The 18,650-nt window shown below is 41.2% G+C and overlaps 1 protein-coding gene and 1 pseudogene across 1 annotated transcript in view; both read right to left on the bottom strand.

Annotated features, from left to right (window-relative positions):
* Nucleotides 1-11,258, bottom strand: part of LOC101482917 (uncharacterized) — a 13,519-nt gene extending 2,261 nt beyond the window's left edge. Inside the window, exons 1-3 of the mRNA XM_024798990.2 lie at nt 11,099-11,258; nt 6,471-6,708; nt 1-875 (exon numbers count right to left, since the gene is read on the bottom strand). The exon at nt 1-875 is cut by the window's left edge and continues 2,261 nt beyond it. Coding sequence (XP_024654758.1) covers nt 1-875; nt 6,471-6,693 — 1,098 coding nt within the window. The 5' untranslated portion in view covers nt 6,694-6,708; nt 11,099-11,258. The remainder of the gene's footprint in view (nt 876-6,470; nt 6,709-11,098) is intronic.
* Nucleotides 11,259-13,211: 1,953 nt separating this feature from the next.
* LOC112430625 (tripartite motif-containing protein 16-like) lies at nt 13,212-15,884 on the bottom strand (annotated as a pseudogene).
* Nucleotides 15,885-18,650: the final 2,766 nt, after the last annotated feature.

The following is an 18,650-nucleotide window of genomic DNA, read 5'->3' as shown; positions in this document are numbered from 1 at the left end:
GTGTGCCGCCTGACTGAATGTTTTACCACATACTTTACACAAGTGTGGCTTCTCACCTGTGTGGATTCTCATGTGAACTCTGAATGCTGACGCGTTACTAAAGCTTTTCCCACAGGCGCTACAAGAATGTGGCTTCTCACCTGTGTGGGTTCTAATGTGAGTGTTTAAGCTGTTAATCTGAATGAATCGTTTCCCACAAGTGCTACAAGAATAAGGTTTCTCACCTGTGTGGATTCTCATGTGAACTCTTGATGATGATGAGTGACGAAAGCCTTTCCCACAGGTGCTACAAATATATGGCTTCTCACCTGTGTGGATTCTCATGTGAGATTTTAAGTGGATCAGATGACGGAATCCTTTCCCACATGTGCTACAGCAATAAGGTTTCTCACCTGTATGGACTCTTAGATGGTTAAGCAGTCTGTATTTATACTGAAAGGTTTTTCCACAAATCTCACATTTTACAGACTTTCTACTTGTGTCAGGCTTACACTGACTATATGACATGAGCTGGCTCTCTACTCCACTTTGCTTTCTCTGATTTCTCCTCTTTGTGTTTGCATTTGTAGTTGATCCTGAGTGCACATGCTCACTTTCTTCCTGGCCTTGGCTCCACTCTGGCTGAGGACAGTTGTTAGAAAGAAAGTCACTGCTTGGTTCAGGTTCCTCATGAGTAGAAGTCACCATACATTTATTAGTCTCTTCCTTTAGAAGAAGCCGCTCTCCCTCCTGACTGGTGCAGGGTTCCTCCTGCTCCTCTTTAAATTCTGGAGGCTTTCGATCCTCCTGATCCAGACTGGAGATCCTTTCATGGTTAGAGACCTGTTGGTCTGCAGGAACCTCTTCCTCCTTACAGATCTTTTGATCTGAAAAGTCTCAAGAGACAAAAACAAAAACATAAAATGAAAAAAACCAAAAACTCGAACATTAAAAAAACAAAACAAAACATCTCATCAACTATTAGAAATTCTCTATGAGCATGTCGCCCACGTACGCCAGTGTAATTCAAACAGTTATGCTAGTGATACTGACACTTAGATACACCGGAATAAATTGAAGTTTGGGGAGCTACATACAAATCAAAAGATCTTGCTGCATTTTCTTACATATTAATTTTGTACATTACTACAATGAATTTTAAATAAAACCCCTCAGATGCAGTTTAAGTGCAGACCTTCAGCTTCAATTCAGTAGGTTGAATGAAAACACGGCATAAAAATGTGAGAAAAAAAATCATCATGTTCATTTCTAATACAGATGCTTGCTTTCTCCTTTTTAATACTCTACCAGGCCTTTACTGCAGTGACTTTCAGGTCTTGTTTGTTTGTAGGCCTTTCTGTCTCAAGTTTAGCTTTCAACAATAGAAATGCATGCTCAACTTGGTTAACGCTTGAGGGTCGACGGATGTGCTGACGCGCCAAAAATCAGACCACCAATTTAGGACAACACAGCAACAAGATGCAACGACCCAGAGTCTCCATTTCAACTTGGGTCGAAAGTGCGGACTTCAAACTTTATACCAGTTTTTAAATTGTGTTGACAGGCCACGTAAAACAGACGTATGATAAAAAATACACACAATGTTTTTTTCTGAATAAAATAGTAGTGTTTACAGTGGGAAGAAACTGTAAAAACAGTGTTTTTTTAAGGACAGCGCTAGCAAACACTCCTTTTTATCTTGTGAGAGAAAAAGACAAAACACCCCTTTCCTTCCCCATTAGTGAAAAAATGTACCATGTTGACCAATCGAAAATGATGTGGCAACATGTGGCATTTTGTTGTTTGGGAAGAGGTGGAGGTTTTAGGAGTGACACTGGCGAGTCAGAGCGAGCGAGCGAAAGAAAGCGAGAGAGCAAGTTTTGATGCGTGAGAGATTTGTCATACCTGCAGGTAGGGCTGCCACGATTAGTCGACTAGTCACGATTACGTCGACTATTAAAATCGTCGACGACTGATTTAATAGTCGACGCGTCGTTTGAAGCTTTGTAAGATCCCAAAAGACGCAGGAATAATAGCAGGATTTAAGAGTGTAATAACGGACTGAAACAGAAGATGGCAGCACTGCACGTACAAGGATGCCAGCTGCCGTTAAACCCCGAAGAAGAAGAAGAAGCAGCTGTGTCCCAGAATTCATAGCGCGGCCCAGCTTAGTTTCCAACAATGGCGGCAGCTAGTTAGTTTTAATATTACTCGTATTATTCTTTCTGGGTCACAAAATAAACGTTTAACATATTTTCAGGCGAGAATGTAGCTGTGTAAACCTCAAATATCGGCTCAGTTTATCAGGACACCACATATTTTCAAAAGCGCTCCGACGTTTTCGGAGACGTCTGTTACCCGCTAGCTCGATAGCTAGCCGGGGGCTAGGTCACTAGCGCCGTGAGAAGACCGGATTCCCGGCAAATTGTTTTCAAACCCACCGCCGTCTTTCGCTACTCAGGTTAAATATATATGAGTCACTTAGATAAATTAAAAATGTTATTGTTTGGCTTTTTTTTTTTTTTTGTATTTTATTTGTTCCTGAGTAAATCGGTTTGGCTGAGATTAAAGTTGTAGTTTTTACACAGCTGAATAAACGTCAAGCAGACAGCTGATTATCAGAAGTGTGAGATACTGGAGAATATACTCCGGTGTCCTGTCATATTTTAGATAGCAAGGAGTTTATTAAACTTCACCGAAACAATCTGCAAATTTCATTAAAATTGAATAAACTATCATCTTGTCTTTATCTTTAGTTAGCACCTTAAAAGCTTAAAGCTGTAAGCTAATGATAGTTATATAAGAGCAGATGCTGCTGGTGCAATAAGCTGTAGTTTTACGTCCAGTGGATGATGATCTGATTAGTCGACTAATCGCATAAATAATCGGTGACTAGTCGACTATCAAAATAATCGTTTGTGGCAGCCCTACCTGCAGGGTTTATACCTGTGGTGTTCTTCTCAGTCTTATGTGTGCATTTTTAGGTACATAGTGCCATGTACCGATGATATTTGCAAAATGTGTGCATAATTTTTAGAAATGTACAATTTCTATTTGCATTTTAAGTTTCAAAAATGATTTGTTAAACATGTTTGTGGTTTTTACAGTAAAAAATATAACTTTTTTCTACTCGGATTTTAGGTTTTTTGTCTCAATTGTCGTCAGTCGAATCAGAATTTGAATTTTTTTTTGAAAACATGGACATGGCATCCTTTGGATTAATGAGGATCACTTGCTTGTTCTCAGTGCTCAGGTCAAAAACTTTCTTCTCTGATGGAATTTCCTATCAAACTGGCTGCTTAGGCGTCAAGTTTCTAACTCGACAATGCTCACATCCAGACGACGGGCTTTTCAGTGAAGGCCTTGCATCAGCTAGACAATATTAAACCACATACTGCATTTATTCCAACAACATGGCTTTGTAGTAGTAGAGTCCAGGTGGTGAACTGGCCTGCCTGCAGACATGGCAAATGTTTCTTTCATCCACTGAAAATATTTTGCATGAAAGTGAAAAATATGAAAATGGAGACCCAGGACTGTTCAACAGCTAGAATCTTATATCAGAGAAAAATGGGAAGAAACTCAAAACAGCAGCTGCTCTCCTCAGGTCACTAACTGTTGTTAAAAGAAGACAGAAAACAGTGGTAACATGGCTCCGTCCTGACTTTTCTGTTGCTATCTTCAATTTCAAAATAAGCAAATGTTTTGTATATTTGTTTGTTTTGTTGTTTTTCTTCTACAATGTCCAATTGGGTTTAATTGGGTTTGTATCTGTAGAAATTTTATATCCATTAACAAATAAAGACAATCAGCATCATAATATGAACTCATTTTCAGGTTTCAACATTAACTAGACACAAGATTGTTTCTACTTTCTCAACCAACACACTTCGGCTTGTTCCTTTTAGTTTATATTATTCCTGTACCCCTGAAAATAAAGTTTAAGTTCTAATTAGAATCCTACATTAGTAATATTTGTTTGTCTCATCTATAGAGTATTCCAAACTTTTCATACTTTGTTGGTAAAATTATTTAGCACTAATTTCCTAGCAGCGGCTGTACTGTCCTGTGACAATTACACCCAGCTGTATTAGGAATTAGGTTAAAGAACTGTTTTGCTTTTTAGTTTAACTGTTGTTAGTTTTGCCATATTTGTGCCAACAGTGTTGGGTAGTAACGGAATACCCCGGGGTTCCCTTTACTACGGTTCGGAGCCACGGACCTGTTTCATATACGCGCGGAATAGTTTTCTATATGAGACCCAGCAAAAAGTGTAGCCGTACCTAATGTCCAACCTACTGATACTCATTTTACATTAAGATTTAAAAGTCTAGTTGGTACTGGTATGGCGAGTATCCTTCAGTAATAGTAATAAATCACACAGCAATTCATGTAGTTGTAAAAAGCATGTTAATATATTAAGTAATCCAAAGTATTCAGAATTAGAGATGGACCGATCCGATATTACGTATCGGTCCGATACTGACCTAAATTACTGGATCGGATATCGGAGAAAAATAAAAAATGTAATCCGATCCATTAAATATCACGAAAGCACCTCACAAAACTTGCAACATGCCGTAACTCACCTCAGAACGTTAGCACGTCAGAGCAGTATGCGTCACGTGATAGAGCGGCTGTGGCATGCGGGACCTGTCGGTGGTCTGGATAGCATGTGGAGCTTCGCTAGCAACCTGGCATTTCATCTCCGACAAAGTTATCCCCGAGAGAAGTAAAGCAAGTGTGTAAGTCCATCTCTGAATGTTTGTAAAGCATTTCTGCGTTAAGCTTAACAAACGACTGCCTCTCGCTCTCCGGCTGCTACTTCAATCGTGAAACTTACTTAATTACTTGCTTAATGGGGCGATCGTGGCTCAAGAGTTAGGAGTTCGCCTTGTAATCGGAAGGTTGCCGGTTCGAGCCCCGGCTTGGACAGTCTCGGTCGTTGTGTCCTTGGGCAAGACACTTCACCCGTTGCCTACTGGTGGTGGTCAGAGGGCCCGGTGGCGCCAGTGTCCGGCAGCCTCGCCTCTGTCAGTGCGCCCCAGGGTGGCTGTGGTTACAATGTAGCTTGCCATCACCAGTGTGTGTGAATGTGTGTGTGAATGGGTGGATGACTGGATATGTAAAGCGCTTTGGGGTCCTTAGGGACTAGTAAAGCGCTATATAAATACAGGCCATTTACCATTTAATGATCAGCTGATCGGCTTTTCTGTCGCGAGTCTGTCTCTCTGGTTTGCTTTTGGCCCACTTTGCACCAGAAAGAGGAAACCAGCGGCTGAACAACAGCAGAACGTTTAAGCTTGATAAGCTGTTGTTAGAATGTATTTAATATTACTTTCTACACCAGGATCTTTTTCTACGTAGCTGACGCTGGTAACTGTGCAGGGGCGGATCTAGCAAAGTTTAGCCAGGGGGGCCGATAGGGCATGAACAGGGAAAAGGGGGCACAAAGACATACTTTTCTTTCTTATTCTCATTTAAAATGTCTAGCTTTTAATAAATAATTATCTGACACCCAAAGTTTTAATTTGATGTAAAATGAATAGAAGTCAATTACTGTATATAGTGACTATTAAGTCTAATATACCCTAGTAAGCTATAGTACTCTTTACTTTGGGAAGGTACCATCTGTGCAGTCTGCAATTTTGTTGAAGAAAGATGTTGAATCTATTTAATATTTCTTGAAAAATAATTGATTTCTGTGCATTTTTTTTCCACACTGCATCAAATTAAGGTTGATTACGTCGATTAAGCATCATGAGGTGGCGCGTGAGGGGTGGTTCCCTATTTTTTATTTATTTATTTTTGTTGTTGCTGGGAGTTGGAACCCTATTAGTTAGGTTGCTTAATATTTATGCTAAGTACTCTTTAAAATACCAGAATAGGGAGGATGGTGTAGGTTTAAGTTTATTAGATTGATCAGTATTGCTGAACTATGAAATATTTTTTTTGTATACAGGTATAACAGAATAGCTTTAGTGTAGTTGTTGTTTTAAACTTGAGTATGAACTTATACAAAATGCAGCAAGATATTTTAAAAAACAGTTTTGTTGATTAAAAAACACTATATCGGATTCATATCGTATCGGCAGATATCCAAATTTATGATATCGGTATCGGACATAAAAAAGTGGTATCGTGCCATCTCTATTCAGAATACATTACACTCACTGAGTAACGAGTTCTGAATACATTACAAAATACATATATTCTGTAATACATTTTAAAAGTAACTTTTCCAACACTGCGTACTATTAGCAAACTTGCGAGCCACATGCTATGAAGCAAATCTATGGTCTACAGTGACCCCTTGTAGACATTGTGAGACATCGTTTCTGCTTCCAGAAAACCACAATTTGTGGGACTGTCAACTGCTCCTAAAAGATAACTGAGCAACAATAACAGATATTAAGGCGCCTTTTCCTTCTTCCCAGTGCAGACATCACTGATGCTTCACTCGTTCCTGCCTTCCTGATAGTTTCACATACCTTTACTTTGTATCTGTATTTCAGGTTTCCAGATGGTATCCAGCAGTCTGAGCCTCTCCTGCCCGGTCCAGACCATGATGTGTTCAACCTCGTGACTGGTGCAGAGTTCCTCCTGTTCCTCCTTAATCTGAGGAGGCTCTGGGTCCTCCTGCTTCAGACTGGAGCTCCTCTCCTGGTTACAGATCTGTTGGTCTGCGGGAACCTCCTCATCCTTACTCTTCATTCTGTTTTGAGAATTCTTGAAAAGAGACAAGTGATAACGGGAGAAATTAAAAATGAACAAATGTGACAAATGTTTCAAGAGCACCGTGTGAGTGACTCAAGTTCTGATACTTTTATAAGCAAAATTAAGAATACAAAAACTTTCAGGTAGCTGCTGCCAGCTTGGTAAATGGCCTGCATTTGTATAGCGCTTTTCTAGTCCATAGGACCCCAAAGCGCTTCACACTACATTCAGTCATTCACCCATTCACACACACATTCACACACACAGCTTCACAGTTGCGCAACTGTTTGTCATTTTAACCTGCCACAGTAACAACCAAAAGTAATTATATCATTAATTATATTTAGATGGAGGATTTTAGAGTATTTCTCACCACCTGACTATGATCTGAGTCCAAATTTCAAATTAAAAGCTGTTTCACTTTGTTTGCTCCTCAGTGTGTCGGTTCTCTCTGGGTACTCCAGCTAGGGCTGCCACAAACGATTATTTTTGAGATAGTCGACTAATCACATCATGCATCCATTGTTGTAAAACGTACAGCTTATTGCACCAGTATGCACCAGCTCTTACATAACTATCATTAGCTTACAGCTTAAAGTGTTTAACGTATGTGCTCACTAAAAATAAAGATAAGATGATAGTTCATTAAACTTTTAATTAAATTTGCAGATTAAACACCACCGAGACAATCAATTCAGCAGTCTGCTCTTTGCTCCCTCAAATATAACAGGACATTGGAGTAAATTCTCAATCATCTCACATTTCTGTTCAGTTTTCTGTTTATTCAGCTGTGTGAAAACTGTAATTTTAATCTCAGCCAAACTGATGCACTCAGGAAACAATAAAACACTGAAAAAGCCAGATAATAACATTTATAAACTAAGTCACTTATATAACTAACCCTATAGATGAAAGCACATAACATTTTATTTTCAAAAGCAAATAACAAGCTTATAGAGCAGTAGTTTTCGGTTTTCAACAAAAGCATGCAATTTACTTTGTGTACAGTCAAATGGAGTTGAGTCAACTAGTGCCACCCGTGGCAAGGTGCCATAGCCTACAGCCAGATCAACTTGTGACACAGACATCTGCAGCACAATACATTTGTAACTTTCAATTTTTTCTGTTTTTGTGTCTTGCAAATAAACCTTATATTATATAATTATATTATGCATTTATTTTTGGCCTACATCAGTAGAAAATGACAAATTATATACACAAAGTTATTGAAATCACCAGTCCTGTTGATTATCATGATTTTAATTTTCTTTCCCATAACAAAGAAATACGTCTTGAACAAATATATGACACATTAATATTTCACATCCTGTTATCATAGCCTGCCTGTGTAGAGAATACATTAACATGGCAAATGTATTGTGCATGAAACAAATTCAAACGAGGTGCAGATGTGTGTCACAAGTTAATCTGACTGTAGGCTTTAGGCACTTGACCACAGGTGGCGCTAGTTGACTCAATTTGAGTGAACATAAAGTAAACTGCACGTTTTAGTTGTGCAGCGAAAACGCTGAAATCGGAGTAATAACACGTACGAGGGGAACAATAACGAAGACAAGATTCTCCCGATCGTTTACTCTTGCTGTCCTGTGAACAACATCGGCGTGGTGTTAATTGTTTGCCGTTTTCGCGATCGCCTCGCGCACGAGAATATCACCAGGTAAACTCGCGGAATTTTTAAACATTTTGTTATTAAAGAGCAACAAGACTGAGGGAGTGTGTTTGAGGTAACCTTATAAATGTCACGGATGACACATTTGGTGTTTATTTGCTGTTTTGTCGGTAGCGGCTACTGAAAAGCAAGTCTACCACACATCTGTTCGGCCAACGCCAGTTAATCCGGAACACTGGCCGCGAAGAATTACCGTTCACTCGCAGAAAAGGCTCATCGATGGTGGCTGGGATCGCGGCACGATCATCAGCCATTGCAGCCTAACGGTGTGTTCACACCGAACGCGATGGACGCGAATAGAGCGTCAGGTTTACATGTAAAGTCAATGGAAAGGCGCGATGACGCGCGATTGCGGGTCCCGCGAAAATTCGGAAGCAGATTTGCGTCGCGAAAACGCCAAAACGCGTGAAACGCGCGTCAGTGTAGCGCGTCTGGCGCGTTTGACTCGCGAATAAAACCACGCGCGTGAGTTTTTGTGTTGCATTTTGTGCATACGCGCGTTTCGCGTCTACCGCTCGAGTTGGAAAAATCTGAACTCCAGCGTCAAATCGCGCCGCGACAACCAATCAGGAGCCTGGTGACGTGGCTGTTACCTAGGTCAAAGGGGCAGATCCAGCCAAAGCCTTTCATACTTCAATGGAGGGGAAGGCTAATCAATGCGGTAGCAAACAACTCGGAGCTGTACAACACCAGCTGCTTTCAGTACCGAGACAGGAATAAAAAGGACCGAGCTTGGAGGAAGATATGTGAAGAGATTGGGCAACCTGGTAAGTTCATTCATTTCTCTTTTGAAAGTTTTCACTGACCCGGGGAAGCCGCACAAAAGCTAGCAAGCCACCGCTATTTTCCCACTGACGTACAAATACCGTTCTGCTTTTATGCATGTTGTCATTTAGGAATATATTTTATTGTTTATTAATAAACAGCACACAGTGGTCCCGCTGTTCATCCGTCACTGCTTTGCTTTTTCGCTGATTTTTTATTGCACAGTACAGCATTGCATTCTGCAGCCTGATTGACAAATCTCCTGCGCTTGCCAAATTTATCACGTTTGGTTTTGATAACCATCGCGTCCAATAGAAAAAACAGCACAAAAACACCCATAACTATGCGCCTCATTCGGAAATAGACACCTGCACCGTGAGGGAAAAAGGCGCACGAAAGTGGCGGGCAGATGAAGACAAACCGCGGCATAATAATACTTTTACGTTTTGCAATCTACAAAGGTTTGCACTTTGAGAATCAATTGTGAGAACTGTGACCAGGGGCTAGTTATTCTGAGAACCCCTGCAATAAATGAGGGACCACTGTCTACTCTACGATTATTATATCCAACCTGTTAACATTTAATACTGTATTGATAGAACCAACTGATTCTGCAGCAGAGCATCCCCAGTCCCTGAGCTCCTGCTGCTGCACCCACAGGTATGTACAGCAAGCACTGATACCTTTTTAGTCGGTGGGATTCCCTTGTGATCACCTTTACTAAATATCTACAACCAATCTGATTATATCCTGTTATTGTTTTTTTTTTTTTTTTCAATGTTGAAATTAAAATCTAGTAGCAGCCTTCTCATTTCTTTGTGTTTTGTGCTGTTTTACAGGCCCACAGAGGAGGACGGCTCCGAGGCAGATGAGGGACGGGTCCCAGGACGGTCCATCGGCGGTGGAGCTGGCCATCCTGGAGTCCCTGAAGAGGCCACACCAGTCTCCAATGGAGCATTTCCTCCTCAGCCTTGTTCCTGCTCTGGAGAGCAGCTGGTCCTTTTTATTCCTGTCTCTCTGTAAATTCTTATATTTTATATATTTATGTTTAATGTTTTTCTGTTTGAGACTTTTAATATTATTTCAAATAAATGTTTATAATGACTAATGTCTCAGTTCTACTACACAGCAAATGTTGGCACACAACTTGACACATGTAGAATTTATTTCATATTATACTAATGACAAAATATACTGATACAGTGGGATGCAGAAGTTTGGGCAACCTTGTTAATAGACATTATTTTCCTGTATAAATCGTTGGTTGTTACAATAAAAAATGTCAGTTAAATATCATACAGGAGACACACACAGTGATATTTGAGAAGTGAAAAGAAGTTTACTGGATTTACAGAAAGTGTGCAATAATTGTTTAAACAAAATCAAGCAGGTGCATCAATTTGGGCACCACAAAAAAGAAATGAAATGAATATTTAGTGTATATCAATGTGTGTGTCTCCTATATGATATATGGGGTGCCTTTGTCTGGATGTGCTTCCCATCCAGAGCTGCTCGGGGAAACGAGCCCGCCAGCCCTTTATAGTGGCCGAGCCCACTGGCGATAAGGAAAGGTAGCTCGTCATAGAGGACTCACGCTCGGGGAGACGTTTTTATGGTCGACTTAATAATGGAATAATGGCATGCATTTATATAGCGCTTTTCGAGACCCTCAGAGCGCGTTACAATCCCACTATTCGGTTCTATACTTAGGCTCCCAGAAGAGCCTCGAGAACCCTGGCGCTGTCTTTGCATACCTCCACAATGCTATGTTATTTAATCTTTTAAAAAAGGAGATTTCCTGCGTACGACCAGAAAGAGCTCAAGTACCGCGCGTTCCACAGTTTTTAAAATAAATAACCTACAACATCTGCACGGCAACCACGTGGTGCGAGTTGAAGGTTTCTCTCACAGATTCTTTCGTCCGCGTGTTTAATACTAAAATCTTACCGTTTAAATCAAAGGGACGCACTTATGTGATGAGCTGCTGGTTGAATTTAGTCTGCGCTGATGGTTGATCTCACCCTGGTCGATTGTTTCTTAACCTCCGAGCAGATTTCTACCTTGAAAAACTCTCAAACCACTGTTGTTTGTTTGTTGTGGAGTTTGAGTGACGTCATTTCCGCTATACTTCTTCTATTAGAATTTCGAGTAGAACTGGCGCACTGCTGCCCTCCTCGGGTCATTCGTAGTCCAAATAAAAGTCCTTCCAAACAGTCCAGTGCTTTGCAGAAACCCGAATAAAGAATTTTAGTTCCCCAGTGATCCAAGCCAAGTATTGACTTAAACAGTCTGTAATATTCTGCAGCACAACTGGAACAGACTGTCTAAACATGTAAAGTAATGACACCCATTCTTTTCATTCTGTTATTGCTTTTTCCACATGCTGTTTTTTTGATGATGGATCCACATTCAGAAGACCCAGTGCTTATTAAATTAAATTAATTAATTTTATTTATATAGCGCCAAATCACAACAACAGTCAATACTATATTTATATTGTTATATATTATAATTAGTCCTCCAGTGAAGTTAGTCTCATATCACATGTGGCTGCATTACATCCTGCAACACCTCGACCGCCCGGGAACTTATGCCATGGTCCTGTTTGTGGACTTTAGTTTGGCTTTTAACACCATCGTGCCTGAACTTCTCTCCTCCAAACTATCCCAGCTCAGTGTGTCACCAGCTGCCTGTCAGTGGATCACCAGCCTGACAGACAGGAAGCAGCAAGTGAGGCTGGGGGAGATCACCTCTGAAACTCGGTCCCTCAGTATTGGTGCCCCTCAAGGATGTGTCCTCCTTCTACACTAATGACTGCACCTCCAAGAACTCTGCTGTTAAACTCCTAAAGTTTGCAGATGTCACCACCGTCACTGGCCTCATTCAAGATGGTGATGAATCTACATACCGACAGGACGTTAAGCAGCTGGTACTCTGGTGCAGTCAGCACAGTCTGGAGCTGAACACTCTTAAGACTGTAGAGATGACAGTGGTGTTGGAGCTATTTGTTCTTTATTTTTTATTATTTTTGAAATTAGTTAAAGTTTGTTGTTAGTTTACTTATATTTTGGGGTTTATTTACAAGTTTATTTGTAGGTTAATATTTGTTTCAATGTTTTGTTTGTTTGATGTTACCTTGTTAAATTAGTCAGTAAAAGCTGTAGGGCCATTTTGTTTCTATAAATAAAGAGACTGGTATAGGACCAGTATGCACTGGGGTGAGCCTATGGGTTTTTACCAGAGCAGGAGAAGCAGCAGGAAGTAACTAAAAATGGATCTTGTTATTGCCAAACTGGATGAATAAACCATAAAAACGCAACTTTCAAGTTTGGACAGTGGACTTCTTTTGCCTGCATACGGAATATTATCGCAGTGCAGCAGTGGCTTGTGGACTTTTAATTGCGGGATGTTTGGTTGGTCAAACAAAAGGAATTGCCACTACAATTGGACTTCAGGAGACATCCCTTAACTCTGCTCCCCCTTACCATATCAGACAGCCCGGTGTCTACTGTGAAGATCTTGAAGTTCCTGGGTACCACCATCTCCCAGGACCTGAAGTGGGAGACCAACATCAACTCCATCCTCAAAAGGACCCAGCAGAGGATGTACTTCCTGAGACAACTGGGGAAGTACAGTCTTCCACAGGAGCTGCTGATCCAGTTCTACACTTCAGTCATTGAGTCTGTCCTGTGCTCCTCCATCACAGTCTGGTATGGTGCAGCCACTAAACAGGACAGGAGCAGACTGCAGCAGACTGTACAGGCAGCAGAAAGGATCATCGGCGCCCCCCTGCCCTCCATCCAGGAGCTGTACCTCTCAAGAACCAGGAAACGGGCAGGGAAAATCATCACAGACCCCTCACACCCTGGACACAGACTTTTTGACCTGCTGCCTTCTGGCAGACGGTACAGAAGCCTGCAGACCAGGACCACCCGACACAGGAACAGTTTCTTTCCCCTCGCCATCTCCCTTCTAAACAGTTGACCTGTATTAAATCCCAGTTCTTTGTATTCCTTACGGCAAAGAAAGACACAGCTCAAAGTGGTCAAACTCAAAAAATGATCTTTATTTTACGTTACCGGGAAGGGAGACCTGAACACACGAACACACAAGCTCAGGTCTGAAGCACAAGCAGGAAGCCTAGTTATTTATATACTTCCTCTAGACGTCACACACACTTTAAGTTTCGATCAAACACCCTACTTAGTTTCACTTTCTGCCCGCAACTCATGTTCTCTGCAAAAGCATGCAGTTTCCTGTCAGTACTTTTGGCACAGACTGTACTCAGAGTTGGGCCTCTCTTATCCATAAAACAATATAATCAGCAAATAAGCATTCAGATTATATTATGTCACACTGCTCCCACTGCCAAACTGCAGCTGCACCTTATGTACATTCTGTAGTATTCATTCCACCTCATTTCATTTCTGTATTTAATGTATATAAGTTTAGATTAGTTATTTATAGTTGGTTTACACAGCTTTGTGTATGTATGTGTATATATAGACGTGTGTGTGTGTGTGTGTGTGTGTGTGTGTGTGTGTGTGTGTGTGTGTGTGTGTGTGTGTGTGTCAATATACCAAACAGATAAATGTATTTGTTTCTTTCTAAAGTAAAGACAAAAAAAACTGCTTGACAAAGAATGTTCTGCTAATTTCTCTGTTAAAGCCCATGAAGTAGAAGACAAAAACAGGTGGAGAAATATTTGTGTAAATAAAATTCATATCGATCACTGGTACCTTCAATGGACAAACAAACACAGGAAGGATCCCCTTTAAAAACTCAAAAACATCAAGAGAACAAAATGAAGATGTCAAAGTACCACCCATAATGTTTGACAGACAGCTGATCTCGGTGCAGAAATGATGGAGAGAAAATAAAATGGAAACTAAAATATAGATTTAAACCCACAATATGAAAGTCTTCGGTCTATTTCAGTTTAATGAATTCAGCAATATCTCCATAATTGGTGTAAAGTCTAAGCCCAACGTAGAGCGGCTGAGTGAATGTGGTCTGGACTCTGTGGAGGAGAGTCATGGTTTCAGAGACGCTGTAGAAGGACAAAATACCTGCTCTGTGATCCAGGTACACTCCTACTCTGGAGGAACAAGGACCTGAAATGGGAATTTCAGTGTTGTTATGCCAAAATGTGTAACTATTTTTGGAACAATCTAGTGCCCAAGACTTGTCATTACGACCAAATCCACATTCATTTCGAGTCCCTGCTCTGCTGATATTCCTATATGCAACTGCTACAAAAACTCCCCCTCTCCTCACCACCTCCCAGTAACAACGTCCGGTCAGGCTCTCTCTACTCAGGACCTGCCACCATCCAGTAAATGTCTGGATGATCCAAAAAGGATTGTTGATGATACATGAATGTTACTTTTCTGTTCTCGTCTGATAATAACAGCTGTTTGTGTGCTGTGTTTGGATCCAGTGAGATTTTACATGAATATTTTAAGAATCCAGCTCTGGTCTTTGGCTCTGCTGGTGGATCTGACAGTAAAACATCCACTTCAGTGACTGTCAGTGAGATGTTTGTCCATTCCTCTCTCAGAATGTCCTGTAGTTTATCTCTGACCTCTGACACAGCTGCTGTCACATCCTCAAAGTAGCTCAGAGGACGGATATTGATGCTGGATGAGTCTGTAGACTCACTGAGTGCTGACAGTGAGGGGTAGTTGTGTAGAAACTGGATGTGATCCTCTGTGTGTGAGAGCTGCTTCAGCTCAGCATCTTTCCTCTTCAGCTCAGTGATCTCCTGCTCCAGCTTCTCCTGAAGCTCTTTGACTCGACTCACTTCAGTTTCCTGCTGGGATCTGATCTGCTGCTTCACATCAGAGCTTCTTTTCTGGATGAGATGGATCAGCTCAGTGAAGATCTTCTCACTGTGCTCCACTGTTTGATCAGCAGACTGATTGATGGCCTCCACCTCCTGTTGAAGCAGCTTCACATCTTTCTCTCTGTCCTGGATTCTCTGCTGGATGTTTTGTCGACTCACCTCCAGCTCTCTCTGCCTCTCAGTCCTTTCTGCTGCAGCTGAGACTGTGTCGTGGCCTTTATGTTCATCCACAGAGCAGAGATAACAGATACTCTGCTGATCAGTACGGCAGAACATCTTCATCACCTCATCATGACGAGAGCAGATGTTCTCCTGGAGCTTCTTGGAGGGCTCCACCAGCTTGTGTTTCTTTAATGGAGCCACATCATAATGAGGCTGAAGGTGTTTCTCACAGTAAGAGACCAAACACACCAGACATGATTTCACAGCTTTCATTTTTCTTCCATTGCAGAAATCACAGGCCACATCTTCAGGTCCAGCATAGCAGTGATCAGCAGGAGCAGCTTGGAGTCCAGTCTTCTTCAGCTCCTCCACTAAAACTGCTAACATGGTGTTTTTCACCAGGACAGGCCTCGCTGTGAAAGTCTGTCTGCACTGAGGGCAGCTGCAGGTTTTCTTCTCCTCCTCTCCATCCCAAAAGCCATTAATACAGTTCATGCAGTAGCTGTGTCCACACGGAATAGTCACTGGCTCCTTCAGCAGATCCAAACAGATCGAACAAGAGAAAGTTTCTTGGTCCAGCTGAACTCCTTTCTGCGCCATTTCCCCATCTCAGTATCAGTGACTTTGTGAGTTTCACTTCCTTATAATTGAAAGCATTCGGAGCTCTTATCTAAACAACATGAGTTAGCTCTTCTGCGTCGCTGCACGTTGATTACAGCCATGTTCAAAGTGCAGACCTGAAGGGGAGGGAAGAAGGAAATATATGGGCAGACAGTAGGTGCTGAGTCAGAGAGCAGGAAGAGGAGGGAGGATTATCAGGCTATGATTAATTCTAAGAAGAGGAAAGATGTGTGATTAGTACTTCTTATAACAGAGCTTGCTTCGCATTTTAAACAGTTTTAAACAGTGTGTTTTAAAAGGTCTTTTAAAATAATCTAAGTCTGCGAAATTAATTCATCTTTTTATTTGTTTCAGTATTTAAAATACTCCATATAAAGAGAGAACATAGTGAATAACTTTTCAAAACTGAGCTGAGAACAAATGTAGTCCATTTATTTTTTATATTTTTAGTTACAAAACAGAAAATTCCAAATGCTCCTAAAAGAAAACCGAGCAACAATAACAGAGATTTATAACGTCTCTTCCTTCGTCACCTGTTTGTTTTTCAAGTTGCTTTTGACAGTTAGTTCTTATACTCTTGTCTCATGTGTGACAATATAGGGCACATGCCTTTATTGTTCATAGCAGGAGGTGTTTAAATTTTCATCCTCTGACTTGTTCTCAGGACGTCTAGAGACAATAATCAAGTGCACTCAAAGGAACTTTGCTTCAGTGACCATGCCCTTAGCCCACAGTGGATATTTGTAAGGGGGTGATTGCAAAACATTGCCGCTGTCACGGAGTTTCATATGATTGAGTCGTGTGTTTATGAGTCAGTAACTGTTATTTCATTGGCAGGTTAAGTGGATTATGCTGGTTATAACTGTTAAAGTTATATGTCTCATTTACAGATTATTCCAAACTTTTCATACACACTAAAAAATGCTGGGTTATTTTCATAATCAACTTCTGTGTAAAAGCTGTAGGTTCGTAAATCGGGTTATTGTGACCAAATATTGGTGCAAAAGTCATGACTCAGGAGTTGGGATGATGATGTGCCGGGTTCTTCAGTTCACTCCACAGCTTGACTAATCCTGTTGGGTCACAGGTTGGGCAGCTTTGATAAAACATTGAGTCAAAATTTCACACAATTGTTTGGGTTGAAGATAAGCCTCAGAAGAAGCCACATCAGTCTTCACACTGCCATGTTCAACTAGAAATGACCTGATCAGATATCACTGGACTTCTCCACTACTCAGGGGCGATTCTAGGATCAGAGCTTTGGGGGTGCTGAGCACCAGGAGAGCTGCCCAGCCAGGCAAGATAAACTTTACTTGTCACAATGAGACTTCTTCCCCATCTCTGTCAGTCCTGATTTTATGTCTTTATTTCCAGAGCCGGCTCTTTTTAGTGAGCCGAGCCGAAAGAGCCGGTTCTCTAAAAAGAGCCGAAAATCCCATCACTAGTATTAAGCCTTTTGGTTCTTAGTCAACAGAGATTGACAGACCACGTGACTTTCGCGCATTGCTTTGTGGGTACCCGTGGCAACAACATCAAGACACTGCATCAAACACTAGCATTTCCAGCACCGGTAATCATTAATTCTGAGGTTTTAATCCCTACTTGCATTTTATTTGCCCCAAAAACAGTTATGTACAAAACGACGAAGAACTCGGCAGGTCCGTACGAAGACAGACTTGACGAAAAGACCAAAAAACAAAGTACGAGGAAAAAATCAAAGGAGAGATTTTCAATCTCTACACACAACGCTAAGTTGTTAAAGGGTTAACCTGGCAGGGCTGAGAATGTTGGTTGACCCTCCTCAGTATACAGCTAATCTGTTCTTCACTTAAGCTGGGCATACAGTGTGTGATTTTCGGCCCATTTTGAGATGATTTTTCAGTTGTGCCGTCGACCGTTTTGGGGATCGGCCCGAGTTTCGCCTTAATCGTGTGTCTTGTAGTATACATGGGGTAACAAGAAGTGATTAACACCTCACGACCAGCTCCCAATCAGCAATCGTATGGTTGAAAGAAAATCAAACCTTTTTGAAATCCTGGTCGCCCCTCGTGAGCAGAGATGGGCAGTAACGCGTTCTGTAATCTGATTACTTTTTTCAAGTAACGAGTAAAGTAAGGGATTACTATTGCAAAAACGGTAATTAGATTACCGTTACTTTCCCGTAGGAACGCTACGTTACTGCGTTACTAAAACCGTGATTTTTTGCGAGAATGGCTCACGACAGTGACGTAAGCGAGTGCGCCGTTAGTGACAACAGCTGTGTGCAGATCAACAATGGATCATATATCGAGTGCGGAGAGAGTATGAGCGTGCAGCGTTTAAAGCGTGGAAGTACTGACCTTACTTTGAGTTTGATTCCATAAAAAGTGACAAAAACATTAGTGTCCGTTGTGTGTGGGAAGAAAACTTCTTTTTACAGCGAAAAAACCCCCTAAACTTCCAAGCAAGCACCGAGTGCGCAACGACGTAATGGGAAATTCACAGAGAAACTCATGGATTCTTCAACTGACCGCGGCACACCTGCACCAGGGTAAACCTCCGCCTACCCCACTCCTGCTTTACAGGTGAAAATAGAGCAACAGGACCGCTGAGTCTTTGACTTTATTTATTTTCTGCTGTGTTTTACTTGCATCTATTTGAAAGAGTGAGTGTAAACACAAAAACTATTTTCTTTTATGTGCTGGAATGTGCAGAAAATAGGTTTAAATGTTAAACTAATTTATTCAAGTCAGAGAATGTTGCATATAATTAAATTTTTGCTTGATGCATAAAGTTAAAAGATTAAAACTAATAAAACAAGTTTTAAAAAGAGACTTTTCCATTTGATTACAGAGGGGCCGATGGCGCGATATGGCAGCCTCGCTTCTGTCA

The sequence above is a fragment of the Maylandia zebra genome, linkage group LG18, assembly GCF_041146795.1.
Source record: "Maylandia zebra isolate NMK-2024a linkage group LG18, Mzebra_GT3a, whole genome shotgun sequence".
Taxonomy (NCBI): Eukaryota; Metazoa; Chordata; class Actinopteri; order Cichliformes; family Cichlidae; genus Maylandia; species Maylandia zebra.
Note: the sequence above shows the minus strand (reverse complement) of the source record. Positions and strands in the feature narration are given on the sequence as shown.